The 14,957-nt window shown below is 36.1% G+C and overlaps 1 protein-coding gene across 2 annotated transcripts; it reads left to right on the forward strand.

The window, feature by feature from the left end:
* Positions 1–3,353: 3,353 nt before the first annotated feature.
* Positions 3,354–12,316, forward strand: utp23 (UTP23 small subunit processome component). 2 transcript variants are annotated; one of them, XR_003936550.1, is made up of 4 exons: positions 3,354–3,757; positions 4,260–4,434; positions 11,551–12,030; positions 12,139–12,315. XR_003936550.1 is itself a non-coding variant. In XM_030146489.1 (3 exons), the coding sequence occupies exons 1-3, from the start codon at positions 3,570–3,572 to the stop codon at positions 11,950–11,952; spliced, it is 765 nt and encodes a 254-aa protein (XP_030002349.1). In that variant the 5' UTR covers positions 3,354–3,569; the 3' UTR covers positions 11,953–12,316. The 2 variants fall into 2 exon arrangements, 1 of the variants encoding a protein (XP_030002349.1); XM_030146489.1 differs by having other exon boundaries at positions 11,551–12,316.
* Positions 12,317–14,957: the final 2,641 nt, after the last annotated feature.

The following is a 14,957-nucleotide window of genomic DNA, read 5'->3' on the forward strand; positions in this document are numbered from 1 at the left end:
GTGACTGGAGACAGTGGAAGGAAAAACTTCCCTTTAACAACAGAAACCTGGAGCAGACCCAGACTCCTGGAGGATGGACGTCTGCCTTGACCAGTTGGGGTTAAAGAGAGAGGGGGGGAGTAGGGGGAGACACATGGAGGCAGTTGAGGATGAGTGAGTGATGATGATGAAGGCAAGAGAGAGGCAGGACCACCGCAGCAGGTCCAGAGATGATCCTGGGAAAATCTGTGATAATCCTGGGAAAAACCTTATTAAAATATTTAAAATGGAATGTCTGACAGTGCTAGGACAGGAGGTGCTCTCGGAAGAGCTGGGTCTTCAGGAGCTTCTTGAAAATAGGCAGGGACGCCTCTGTTCTCGTAGTGCTCTGTAGAATGTTCCACCAACATGGACATATTATTAAAATTGCTCTTACTTTTCTTAACCTCCTCAGACCCAGCTATGGGTTTTCTGTCCACAATCGTAGAGAAGAGTTTCACAACTTTATACAAAAAAAAAAAAAGAAAAGAAAACTGTCCACAACAAAGGACATTCCATAACAATTTTTAAAACTGCATCTGAAAAAACTGTTGCATCATGATGTTTCCAATATAGGCAATTATTTAATAAAAAACAAAACAAATGCTTTTACTTTGCTGACATTTCCTGGGTCTTGGGAAGTTAAGACATTTCAGGTTGTTCATATTTGTTCAGGTGATTCACAGTTTTTGCGAAATTATACTTTGTTTAAGTGTAAATACATGAAAATGCTTACATGTACAAAGAGAAAAATTTGGAGTTGTGAGTATTTATAGGTTATTACCATAGTGTTTTACTGATCTGACCCACTTTAGATCATATCGGTTTGAATGTGGAAACTGAACTAAAATGATAGTTAATATTTTAGTGTAATTTTTGCATTTCACACATTCATCCAAAGGGCCAGACTAAACCCTTTGGTGGGCCGGATTTGGCCCCTGGGCCACATGTTTGACACCTGTGCTGTAATTATTGATATCATTGTTAGGAGTACTATTACTATTATTACTTTTATTACTTTAATTAAAACTTCTATTATCTTTATTATTATTTCTATTTTCTTCTTCATTCAGGCCTATTTTGGTGTTGCACAAGCCCTAGTTTATATGGGATTTGTTATTATGTTATGTTATGTTATGTTATGTTATGTTATGTTACGTTGCTAAACTATACTTAAAAAGTGATTTTTGGTCAGTAATGTCTTTATTTAGTTTGCAAATTAACCCTTTCATACATAGTGGTAACTATAGTGGACAGATATTCTCCAGCTGTTCTCTTGCATATTCATGGATGTAGTTGTTTTAATTCCATGTCCTCCTGAGACCCAGCAATGTATTTTTGTCCTCTGTAGGGGACTAAAGTTTGACAGTTTTAATTAAAAAAAAAAAAAAATGCTGTTCATTGCAAAGGATTTTAGCATTAAAAAATAAATAAATGAAAATAATTTTAAAAATGTAGCAGAAAAGACTTGCATTTTGCAGTTTCCAATCAAGATGACTGTTTAATGTGAAAAAGCTAAAGATTTTCACTTTTACCGGATCTCAAGAGGATATCAACCAACACAGTGGACGCTCATGCATCATTTACACTGATATTCAGACCATTACTTTAACTGCTAATTTTCTCAAACAAAAAGTTTTTTTGGTTTTTCTTATGTATTATCTCCATGAAATGAGTAAATACTAGTATTAGAGTATGATAAAAATGTGAGAAAACATCAGATTAGCTGCATTAAAAAAAAATTGTATTTCATAGTTTTCACATAGTATATCAGTTTATGATGATGGGTTTTAAATATATGTGTCTTTGCTTCAATAATTTAACACATGGTGTCCAGCTGAGTGGACATTTTTGTAACTCCATGAAAAATAGATTCATAAAAAAATTCAATTGCATTGTTTTTTTTCCCATGCCTAAACAGGTATAAAAACACTCAGGAAAAAAATCGTGATTCAGGTTCTCATAATTCATGCATGAAAGGTTTTAAGAAACATATCAGAATAGAATAGAATAGAATAGAATAGAATAGAATAGAATAGAATAGAATAGAATAGAATAGAATAGATCTTTATCGTCACTATAATAGGAACAATGAAAATCAGTTTAGTAGCTCAGTAAAATTTTGCAGCAAAAGGGACTGTTTAAGAAAAATATTCTGTAGAGTATTAACAAACAGTAGGAATTTGCAAAGGCTTCAGAATAAAATATTAATATACATATGCTACTAAAGCACTACTAGAACTTCTGAAATGAACAAAATATACAAAAGAAATCTACAAAAGCTAACTCTATACTACAATAAGAGGTATGTACGACAAATAGGATATATACAGGTAGTATGATAGAATATACAGAGTATAAACAAAGAGTTATTAAAACAGCAAGACTGTGCTGTTATTTTTAAATAATTTATGTGAGACATTAACATGACATTTTCATTTTTAAAATTTTATTTCATTTACTCCAGCTTGTGCTATTATTATTATTTATTTATTTTTAATTATTAATTATTATATTTTTTTATGACACTGATTTATAATTTTTTACAATTTCTCATTAATTCTCAGAATTGTATCATAGTAGCCTATCATAGACATTTCAGCCAACCAGCATTTTTGACTTAATTTTCTTTAATAGTCGCTCAAACTGGATAAAGTTACTTGTACATTGGAAGTATTTCTCTTCTAGACCAGTGTTATTTATATGTATACTTGGCCATTTAAATAAATACTTTAAATCGGAGATGGTTGAATTCTGCTGATTCGATTTGATTCAATTCGATAGAACTGTACTGATCTCTTGGGTAGAGCCCTCAGGAAATTGATGATACATGGCCGGATACCGGACAGACGTTAGTTGGTAACTTGGCCAAACTCTCATCTGTTCAGACTAACATATTACTCCTTGAACCTTAAACATGCAGTAACCAAACTAACAGAACTTGTAGTTACTGTAACTTATCGGTAACTTGTTGTTGAATGTGTGTTCTGCTCTGTACAGCACATGTCAGCAACAGCTGTTGAAGGCAGCATTGTGGAGGAAGTGGTACCTGTAAGCATCTTCTACTATGAAATAACGAAATAAATTAATTCGTTATCACGAGATAAAGTTTGTTATCTCGTGATAACGACTTCATTAATTCGTTATCTCGAGAAAACGAACTTTGTTATCACGTGATAACGAATTAATTAAGTCGTTATCACGAGATAACGACCAAAAAATTATGTGTAAAACCATGGCCGTTCTCGGCTTCCGTAAAATGGTGAGACAGTCGCTGACTTGTTAAATACAAGGAACGATTCGCACATGATGTCTTTCTACCCGGACGAAAAAGAGTAGGGACCGAGAGCGTGTCTTGTATTAAAGTACGCATGCTGAAGATGGTGGTCATTTACTGTTGGTAAATCATAGATATTGCTGTAAATTGTTTGCCGGATTGAACCGATTTATCTTTTACACTTTTTTATAGGTTTTTTGATGCATTTAACGATCGGAGGTAGCTTTTATATTTGCGTTTTTTGAGGAGGTAAAGTAACCAACCCACCAATAACATGAAAATCAAACGACAGAAAATAGCGAAAAAAACCATAAGTTTCTACAAATACAACTTTAGCTTCAGGGAACCTTTTCAAATCCTCATCGACGGGACTTTTTGTCAGGCAGCTTTGAAAAACAAGATTCAGATCAAGGAGCAACTGCCGAAGTACCTGATGGGGGAAGTGCAGCTGTGCACCACAAAGTGAGCACATTTACAGTCCCGGGCTCATTATATTACACTAGTCTACATTTGCTAGGGATCAGGACTATAACTTCGCTATATTCGGGGGTGTAATTCTGGAAACTTGAAAATTGACTTTCCCAGTGGAGTACAGCCTGCGGATGCGGATGGTGGCCACACACATTATTGACATCACACCGTATGTGTTTCAGAACATTCTGAGTGGTTTCAGTGAAAACAAAATTGGAAGAGTAATTGTTGTGAACTCTAATTTCTAGGGTTGTATCACCCTTTTGCCTGAAAGTGCAATAAAAAATTATGTTTTTTTTACCTTTTGGTCCATTTTTCTTTACATGACTAGCCAAAGCACACGCATAATATATGAAGTCACCCAAAATATTATACAACATCAATTATTGTGCAAATATAAAACTAATCCCTAGCAAATGTTGACTAGTATATATCTGCCATACATGACCCCCTACCCTGTTATTTAACTGTCCTGTTGTATGTTTTGGCTTAGCTGTGCATTGAAAGAGCTGGAAACCCTGGGCAAGGAGCTATATGGAGCCAAAATCATCCTGCAGAGGTTTCAGGTCAGGAAATGTCCCCACTTCAAGAGTCCAGTTCCTGCCTCTGAATGTCTGCTGTCCATGCTGGGGGACACAAACCCACACCACTACTTTGTTGCCACACAGGTAAAAAAAACAAAACAAAACTATGAGATCCTATTAGATGGACTCAGGGTATTAAATTCTTGCTGTTTAATTCTTTCTCAAACAAACAATCCACACTTACATAGACAATTTTTTAAAAATTATTTATTTGTAAAGCGTTTTCAGTCAAAGTGCTGTACAGATATAAAATCAATCACAATAAAATATAAAAACTAAAAGCATTAACACAGTAAAAACAAATCAAGACATATAACACAGAGTAAACAAGTGGGTCTTGAGCTTTGCTTTAAAAACATCCACAAAGCATGCCTGCCTTTGTCCAGAGGAAGACTGTTCCAAAGTGTTGGCGCACAGAAAGGAAAGGCTTGCTCACCAACAGTCTTTTTCTGACTTTAGGCACAGTCAGGAGGCCAGATCCTTGTGAGCGAAGGGCACGAGAAGGTGCATACAGTCTAACCAGCTCCGTCAAGTAAGAAGGTGCCGCTCCATTTAAAATTTTATAAGTCAATAAAAGCACCTTAAAATCAGCACAAACCTGACATGGAAGCCAGTGAAGAGATGCCAACACTGGGGTAAAGTGATCATATTTCCCAGCTCCAGTCAGAACCCGAGCTGCAGCATTTTGCACCATCTGCAGGACTCGGAAACTTTTTTTGGGTAATCCTGAGAGAAGAGCATTACAATAGTCCAAACGAGATGTTATGAAAGCGTGAATGAGGACTTCAGCATCTTTGTCACTCAGGATTGGCCTGATCTTAGCAATCCTTCGAAGATGAAAAAATGATATTCGAGTCACCTCCTTGATATGCTTATCAAAAGCAAGTGTCTGGTCTAATATGACATCAAGGTTTTTCATCTTGTCTCTGCCAAGAACAACACAGTCATCAAGAGACAAAGAAACATTATTGAATCAATTTTGCAACTTCTGGGGTGCAGTGATCATCATTTCAGTCTTTGCAGAGTTAAGGAAAAGGAAATTTTCAGAGAGCCAATTCCTGACAGCTGAAAGACAACCCTCGAGGAACAGACAATGAACAGGATTCCCGCAGAAAGTCTTGAATTTACAAATCTGCATTTAATACCTTGAAAAAGTCTTTAAACGGTATTGAATATGATATGGTAGGTCTTGCCATAAACTTGTTCGCTGTATTGTGTTTAAATGTCCAAGCTGCGAAGAAAGTAGGGCTGCATGATTTTGGAAAAAAAAAAAAATCCCGATTTTTTCCTCTAAAAACTCGATTTTCGATTTTGATTTCGATTTTTGGGTATAACTAGAAAAGGCAACAGCAGTCAGCATGTCGTTTTCATGAGCAGCCCACAATGCAAGCCACTGCTCTGACCTCAAAGCTGTGATGAGATCACGTGATGAACCCACAGTTTTGTTTTGTTTTTTCTCTTCATTAAATCTTTGAAATGAAGTAGAGTATACAAACAATGTATACAACAAGAAAATAACATAAGTTTGTCAGGGGGAATATGCTATAAGAAAATGTCCAAATCAGAGCAAATACTGATAGTTGTTACAGCCTTTTGTTTCCACATTTATCCAACAGCTTTAAATAAATTTCAACATCTTACAAAACATAAATAATATTTGGTTTTGTGTTACAGAATTTACATTTGTGAATGAAAAATTTAGCAAGTAAGAGGACTAAATTAATTATTTAAAAAAAAAAAGTTTTTTTTTTTTCTCTTTTCTGGGTATCTGGCCCACAGCAGTGATACCAGTGTCAGTCAGTGACAGGCATCAGTCGTGTGTGCGTGGACCAGGTTAATATGAGTGATCCCCAAGTGGTTCTATTTAAACTGGAGGATCTGTGCGTGGAACAGACCGACCCAGGACACACTGGAGGGATTCTATGTGTGGAGCTGGTGGATGTGTGTGGGCACAGGGCTGTGTGGGCTCCTCTGCTGAGGCTGATGACCCCGAGACCCGGACCCGGTTCGGAAGAAGACAGTACGGTACGGATCCAGGACAACGGAAGATGAGTGATCCGCATGCAGTTATATTTCAATTGCGGGATCCGTGCGTGAAGCCACGGCTTATATTGCTATAAGTACTGCGGGTTCATTAACAGATTTAACGTCCGGTCATTACACAGACTTCTGTGACAGACCGCTGTCACAGGAAGAGCCTACGGGAGCCCGCGGAGGCGCGCGGCCCGGAGGCACGAGAGAGATGAAATCGATTTTACGATTTCCCTTTTTTAAAAATTGTCCTAATTAAAAAATCCGATTTCGATTTAAAATCGATTAATCGTGCAGCCCTAGAAGAAAGTAACGTTAGTCGACTCAGCTCCATCAGTTCCGTCGCTAACTTTGCAGCCCCAGGTGAGAAAATGATCACCGAACATTCACTTCAACACAAGTGCAGCCGGTAGTCACATAGAGAAAGCTGACTTTGGGAACTTTAAGGGACGGCTCAAAAGCAAAAGCATGGGGAACTGCAAATTTAATACTGCCTGAATGGAGAAAAGATCATTCTCGAACTGGTTGACATGAATGTAGGGGAACTGTTGTGAAATGGGCATTAAATTCTATCCTAAGTAATCTTTAAAAGTCTTAAATTTAACTTGTAGAAACCTGTTGGAACCCTAAATGAATTAAATAATATAAATGAAAACATTCTCCCAGTACAGGTTCTGTGTATTGTTACATAAGATGAATTAAAAAGGTGCCATGTTCAACTTCATGCCACCACCTCCTCTCACCATCTGTTAGTGCCATTTCTACTTTGTCTATTGTGTGTCAATACGTATTATACGAGTCTCCAGTTCTTTCCATGATGTCATATGCCTAGAAGGTTCCGGCCTTTTCTCATGGGTTTTGGGTATTTCACTGCAATTTTTCCAGTCATTAACCCCATCATTAATGCATTTGAATGTTTATTTGAGAGAAGAGCTTGCAACAGAATCAGTGTAAACTATTTCTCTTCTTAGAATAAACCCCACAGCTTCTTTTGATCTTCTCTCCAATCACTAATTGTTTGTAGAAGTGATGGCGATGGCAACCTCTCCCATCTTCTCTTTTTGGGAAAAGTGATGGGTAGCCCTGAGGTTGCTCAATAGTACCAGTGCATTTTCTGCTGGTTTCTTCACCTGCTGCAATCAAATCAAACAAAGATCCATATAGAAATATAGATATCGATCTTTAAGTAAGGACACATATTAACAACCATAACATCAATAATTAAAATAACAACATAGCAGTGTATCAGAGACCACTAATAATTGTATAAACGTATATTCTTCAGAGTGGTGGAGATGTGGGAGCAGAAGTCCCCTCCAGTAGCTCTTTAGGGCCGCTGCAAATATTTTCTCAGAGCATCTGGACAAAGGTAGAGTAGATTTACCTGTAACTGTACAGTACGAGCTAAACGTGTAGCTACAGCAGACAAACTATTAGCTGTACCAGAGATTGTTCAACATAACATCAAATATCTAGTTGTGGTTATGCATTACTAAAAAGAAAAGAAGTTGCACTACAATTACAGTTACACATGCTCTACAATATGCAACAATAATTATTATTTCAGTATTATTTGTCCTTGCTGGTAATCAAAGTTCAGCAGCACAAGAACTGATGTGTTACGTGAGAGGAGATGCATGAAGCAGCTGGCAGTTAACCAGTTAGGAACATATATAAACCAGTTCAGCAGCAGTAAACCAGATAGAAACAGTAAACCAGAGAGAAATATACCAGCTTAACAGCAGTAAACCAGACATATAGACACCAGCTCGGCAGCAGTTAACCCCCCCCCATCCCCGCCAAAGTTTAATCATTTGTTCCTTGTGTTAGTATCAACATTTCCTGAAAATTTCATCAAAATCCTTCCATTACTGTTTGAGTTATCTTGCTAACAGACAGACGAACAAATACCCCCCACCCCCATCACCACCAAAATTTAATCATTTGTTCCTTGTGTTAGTATCAACATTTCCTGAAAATTTCATCAAAATCCGTCCATACATTTTTTGAGTTATCTTGCTAACAGACAGACAGACAGACAGACAAACAAACAAACAAGAAGTGGCTCAACAGCAGTTAACCAGATAGAAACATATGTAAACCAGTTCAGCAGTAGTAAACCAGAGAGAAACATATATAAACTAGAAGCACTTGGAGACCTCCGCTAAGGCAGATCAGTGGCCCCCCGTGCCCCCCCTCGATCACCACCAAAATATAATCATTTCTTCCTTGTGCCAGTATCAACATTTCCTGAAATTTTCATCCAAATCTGTCCATAACTTTTTGAGTTATCTTGCACACAGACAGACAAACAAACAGACAAACCAACGCAGGCAAAAACATCACCTCCTTGGTGGAGGTAACCAGATAGAAGTATATATAAACCAGATAGAAACATATATAAACAAGAAAAGCACTTGGAAAGCACAGACCTCCGCCAAGACAGACCCCCCCCCACCCCCGATCACCACCAAAATTTAATCATTTCTTCCTTGTGCCAGTATCAAAATTTCATGAAAATTTCATGAAAATCCATCCATAACATTTTGAGTTATCCTGCTAACAAACAAACACGCAAATAAACACACAAAACAAAGCGATCACAATACCTCCTGGCGGTAGGTAACTAGTTCAGCAGCAGTAAACCACACACCTTAGCAGATATCTCACATCATAATCATCTACAGTAGCATTATTAGCTAACTTTGCTTCGTTTCAAGCTGTAGCTATTAACATCATCCGTTTTTTAACATTATAAAGGTTCCATACCTCTGTAATTGGGTTTCTTTTCCGCCTCCTCTTTTCTCCACTTCAGTACTGCGCAGCTGAGGGTTTGGACAGCCTTTTCATGGTGATAAATTCTACAACCTGTACCTGGATGCTTTGCATAACACCTGACACTGGCTTTCAGCTCCTGCTCTGTCTGTTTCACTCACGCACACACGTCACATGACTGAGCAGTGAGCACCTGGTCAGTTAGAGCTCACCTGAGAAATTACAGGCGGAGTAGTTGTTTTTTTTTTTTTTTACCTCATTTCTTTATTTTTAAGACAGTTCATGAGAAATTATCACGTTATCAGTACTAGTATTTCTTTTATTATTATTATTATTATTATTATTATTATTATTATTATTATTATTATTATTATTATCAATTTTCATGTGTCGTTAGTTTTTATGTTGTTTTGCTCTTTTGTTTTTAATTTTAAAATGCTCAGTTTTGGTGTTAGTTTTAGTTTCATTTGTAATATGGAGTATATCTCAAGGGCAAGATTCAGAAACATCATATTGATCAGGGGTGTCAAACTCATTTTAGTTCAGGGGCCACATTCAGCTAAATTTGATCTGAAGTGGGTCGGACCAGTAAAATAATAACATAATAATATATAAGTAAAGTCAACTCCAAACTTTTCTCTATTTTTAGAGCGAAAAAAGTAAACTTACATTATGAAAAGGTTTACATCTACAAACTATCCTTTCAAAAGATGTGAATAACATGAACAAACTGAAAAAAAATAAGTGTAATTTTTACAATGTTCTGCCTCAATTTATCATTTTACACATGTACATTATAACTTACAGATCATAGTGAATCTACAAATACACAAAACATTTAATAACAGACAGAATATTGTTAAAATTGTACTTCTCTTAAGAAATTTCAGGTTGTTCATATTTGTTCAGATTATTCACATTTTTTGCAACATTATACTTTGTTTTAGTGTAAATACATGAAAATATTTACATTTACAAAGAGAAAAATTTGGAGTTGTCATTATTTATATGTTATTATGATAGTATTTTACTGGTCTGACCCACTTGAGATTGAATTGTTCTGAATGTGGAACCTGAACTAAAAGGATTGTTAATATCTTAGTGTAATTTTTGCATTTCACAAATTCATCCCAAGGGCCGGACTGGACCCTTTGGCAGGCCAGATTTGGCCCCCGGGCCGCATGTTGGACACCTGTGACTTAGAGGATTGTGTATTACCAAAATTTCAAAGAATTTTAATAACAACATCATCATAAAAATATTTTTTCACACTGACTTTCTTTTTTTTTTTCTTTTTTTTTTAAACATTTATTTATTTGAATTTTGAATCCCAATCACTGTGCATATACACAAAGTGAACACGGACATACAATATGAACTATAGTAACCCCAGTCTCAACCCCCCCACCCCACATCTCATCTATCAAGGTTTACAAAAAGGATGAAGTAAATGCATAAATAAGTAAAAACAAAGAACATAAATATACAGAAAGTTACAAAATTAAATACATAGTGCAATACCATTAAAATGTGTCCAGACATGAGATGAATGCTACTTAAGGGATTCTAGAGCCAGTGTAGAGCATGACATACAAGTGTTATTACAATAAACCCAATGGCAAATACGTTTATAGCACAAAAAGTACTGAGTTATTCAAATTGACACTGAGTGACCTTATAGCACAGGTGTCAAACATGTGGCCCGGGGGCCAAATCCGGCCTGCCAAACGTTCCAATCTGGCCCATAGGATGAATTTGTGAAATATAAAATTTACACTGAAGATATTAACAATCGAGGATGTCAAAATCATTTTAATTCAGATTCCACATACAGACTAATTAGATATCAAGTGGGTCAGACCAGTAAAATACTATCATATTAAACCTATAAATAATGAAAACTGCACATTTTCTCTTGGTTTTAGTGTAAAAAAGTAAAATTACATGAAAATGTTTATATTAAAAAAACTCTTGTTTTACAAAAAATGTGAATAACCTGAAATGTCTTAAGATAAGTTAATGCAATTTTACCAATATTCTGCCTGTTATTCAATGTTTTGTGTATTTGTGATTATAATTTAAGTTGTAATGCACATGTGTAAATAATAAACTGATAATCTGAGGCATAATATTGTTAAAATTGCAGTTGTTTTTCTTAAGACGTTTCCAGTTGTTCATGTTATTCAGATTTTTATAGATGTTAACGTTATCATAATTTAATTTTACTTTTTTCATTGTTATTATTTTACTGGTCCAGCCCACTTGAGATCATATTGGGCTGACTTTGGCCCCTGAACTAAAATGAGTTTGACACCCCTGCCTTACAGGGTTCACACCGACTTTCTATTTTTTTTTTCATTCATAACACTTTTGGACTGTGTCATTATTTCCCAGGACTACGCAGTGACTACAGGCCTTAAGAAGATCCCGGGGGTCCCTCTGCTCTACATCATCCTCAACACCATAGTGCTGGACAAGCCCAGTCAGTCGTCCCTCGACCACGTCCAGGCCGTCCAGCTGGGAGGGCTGGTGAGTCCGGCTCAGCAGCAGAACATCCGCACCATGAAGGGGGAGCAAGGCATCGAAGTGAAGGACACAGAGAGGCGGGGCAAGAAGAGGAAAAGGAAACAGAGCAACCCCAACCCTCTGAGCTGTTTGAAGAAGAAGAAGAAGAAAGGAGTTCCCACACCGCCGCTGAAAAAAACAGAGGACAGGGCGAAGAGGAAAAGGAGCCGACACAAGAAACACAAGCCGGAGGGAGGAGATAAGGCGACTCTGCCGGTTATTAATGCATAGAATAAGACGAAACAAGAGACTTTATTAAAGCTAAAGTATTATTGGAAGATACAGATATAAATAGAAATTACACAGGTAGAACAGAGCCAGGACTGGACCACAGAACACCTCAATACAACCTTTATTGTCCTTAAAAGTGAAAGCAACACTTTTGATGTTTTATCACAAGTGTTGGTTCAGTGGCAGAATGTTTAATTTACCAAAAGTGTCAGAGCTGTGTGATCAAGATACTTTAATAAATCGACCAAAAATCAAGAATGAATTTTAGTTTCATATTTTTCCACATACACTTCATTCTCCAGTGGTGAACTGTCAACATCTGGGCAGATTTAAAGAGGTCATATTTTGCTAAACCCACTTTTATTAGTCTTTGGTACATTTGTGTATTTGGACCCTAATAGTTCCATAAGTTTGAATTTGAACCCTCCAGGTGCTGCAAAACTATCTGTATATTCATTTTGGCAAAAATCAAGTGGATTTTAACCCATTTTAACCCTTTCATGTATAGTGGTCACTACAGTGGACAGCTATTCTCCAGCTGTTCTCTTGTTTATTCATGTGTTTTGTTGTTTTAGTTCCATATCAGCCAACACAGTGGAGCTTATGCATCCTCCCAAACACTGCAGTTCATACAGTTACTGTAACTTTGCTGCTCTTGATAAACCTGATCTGCAGTAACATGTTTTAGTGTAAATCAATTGCTAATTGTTGTTAAACTGTAATTAACAGTTTTCTGGAACAAAAAGTTTTTTTTTTTTTTTTTCCATATCCACCTGAAATCCAGCAATGCATTTTGTCCTCTGTAGGGGACAAAAGTTTGACTTTTTTTTTAAATGCTATGCATTGCAAACGACATTCCATGAAAAAATCAATCAATAAATAAAAATAATTTTAAAAATGTATCTGAAAAAACTGTTGCATTATGCAGTTTCCAATCAAGACAATTTTTTTTAATGTAAAACAGCTAAAACTGTCAAATTCCTGGGTCTCAGGAGGATTTTATCTCCATGAAATGAGTAATAACTAATATTAGAGTATGATAAAATGTGAGAAAACATTAGCGATTTAGCAATTAGTGGCATTAAAAATATTTTTATTTCATAGTTTTCACACAGTTTATCACTTTCTGATGATGAGTTTTAAATACATGTTTCTTTGCTTCAAAAATTAAACGTATGGTGTCCAGCTGAGTGGACATTTTTCATAAAAAAAAATTTCAATTGCATTGTTTTTTTCATGCCTAAAGAGGAATAAAAACACTCAAGAAAAAAATTTTGACTAAGGTTCTCATAATTCATGCATGAAAGGGTTAATTCCTGTTTAATTTGTTACGTCTATAACTAGTTACATCACAACATTTGCACATATAAGGTCAAGACTTTCGACGAACATTTCTCAGAGTACAATTGTTTGTCAGCAGCAGCAGTTGTTGTAAAAACTGAAAATATGTCCAAACTTTGAGCCGATTACCTAAAATGTTCAGTTGCTGGTTGAACAGGACAGAGCAGCACAGCCAACAACCTGGAGGGGGCGGGGCATGAAGTGGCTCATTTGCATTTAAAGGGCCAGCTCTCAAAACCACCTTTCTAGTGTCATTCCTCAGAAATAGGGTTGAAGATGGACCTGTGGAGTTGAATTAATGAAGAATTCAGACCCAAGTATAGCATTTACAGTTTATGTAGACCACAGGGAAATGTTTTAAAATGCATAATTCCATTTAAAAAAAAAGCAAAATATCTCTCCTTTGAAGTGGATTGCTTCCTGTATTACATTTTTTTCTTTCTAACTTCAGTGTCCAGAAAAGTTACACATATCAGCTGTAAAAAAACAATAAGTGTTTTCTAACATAAAGTTGTTCTGAGCTGCTAAGTGCCAGATTGTTGTGTGGTCTTTATCATTTAGATCTCTATGGTTTCATGTTTCAGTTCCCTTTTCCAATCTTCAGTGTGGCCTACAAATGTTCCATTCATGTGGAATAAATCAGTGTCTACAACACAACACACACACCACTTTAAAATATCGGTCATGGTATTTTATTTTGAAAAATTCTGCAACTGTGTCTGAGACTCAAGACTACAGGCAAGACTGTAACAGTTTTAACACAAAGCAGTACATTATTATTATTAATTTTTTTTTTTTTTTTTTTTGGGTGCACCTCAAGATTTGTCTCTGCATTTTTACAAAATAAAAAAAAAGCAGGCACATAGTTTAAAATGTAAGGATGCACTGAAAATTACTTGGTGTACAGTTTACATGGAAGTTAATTTTAAAAACAATCAGTTGTCTTTGCAGAAGCACAAGCAAGACATGAGGACTGGGTCATCTCCTGTGATTTGTATGTTTAATCCTGTTGTATTTTGTTGCAGAACATGTCAGACATGTCCATTAAGATTTGTTAAGTCATTAGTTTCAAAATCTTTTAAGCTCTTAAATAATATACTGTATACAATTATGGCATGGATTCGTATTCTCTGTAACTGTACTGTTATATATTACTGCAAACAATGAATAGAGAAGTAAGTACGTACTGGGTTTACACTGTTCAAAGTTACTGTGGAAGTGACACTGTTAGACAGCTGAGTAGTTGTATTTACTAAGACAAAACATTTCATTAAGTTGGAACTAAATAATATCCATAAAGAACACGTTTACTGGATAAGATGCGAGTCACACTCACATTAAGTCTTTTTTTAAATAAACAAATCCTAGCAGCAAGATGCAATAAAAAGATAAGTTTTCTAGAACATTTCACCTCTAATAAAATATTCCAGGACAGAGCATGCATCTACGTCGAGTCACTGATGGAGCATATTCATAGTTTTTCCGTGGTGTAAAAGGCCGATGTGGGCGATGCATTTGCTCAAACAACAACAGTAGATAATACATGAAGTGCTACACTACAGGTGTAGAATGATTAACTGCTGGTCAGGTCTGTAAATCTCTACCTTATTAACTGTTTAAATGTGGATATAGTGCATGCTCACGCTGGATATGGTCCATCTATA

Source organism: Sphaeramia orbicularis, chromosome 11 (genome assembly GCF_902148855.1).
Source record: "Sphaeramia orbicularis chromosome 11, fSphaOr1.1, whole genome shotgun sequence".
NCBI classification, from domain to species: Eukaryota; Metazoa; Chordata; class Actinopteri; order Kurtiformes; family Apogonidae; genus Sphaeramia; species Sphaeramia orbicularis.

Bases quoted from the DNA above. Each gene is read 5' to 3' on its own strand.
- utp23 (XM_030146489.1), top strand. From the start codon at position 3,570: ATGAAAATCAAACGACAGAAAATAGCGAAAAAAACCATAAGTTTCTAC. The intron at 3,758-4,259 runs GTGAGCACATTT...GTTTTGGCTTAG, and splicing joins GTGCAGCTGTGCACCACAAA to CTGTGCATTGAAAGAGCTGG. The intron at 4,435-11,550 runs GTAAAAAAAACA...ATTATTTCCCAG, and splicing joins ACTACTTTGTTGCCACACAG to GACTACGCAGTGACTACAGG.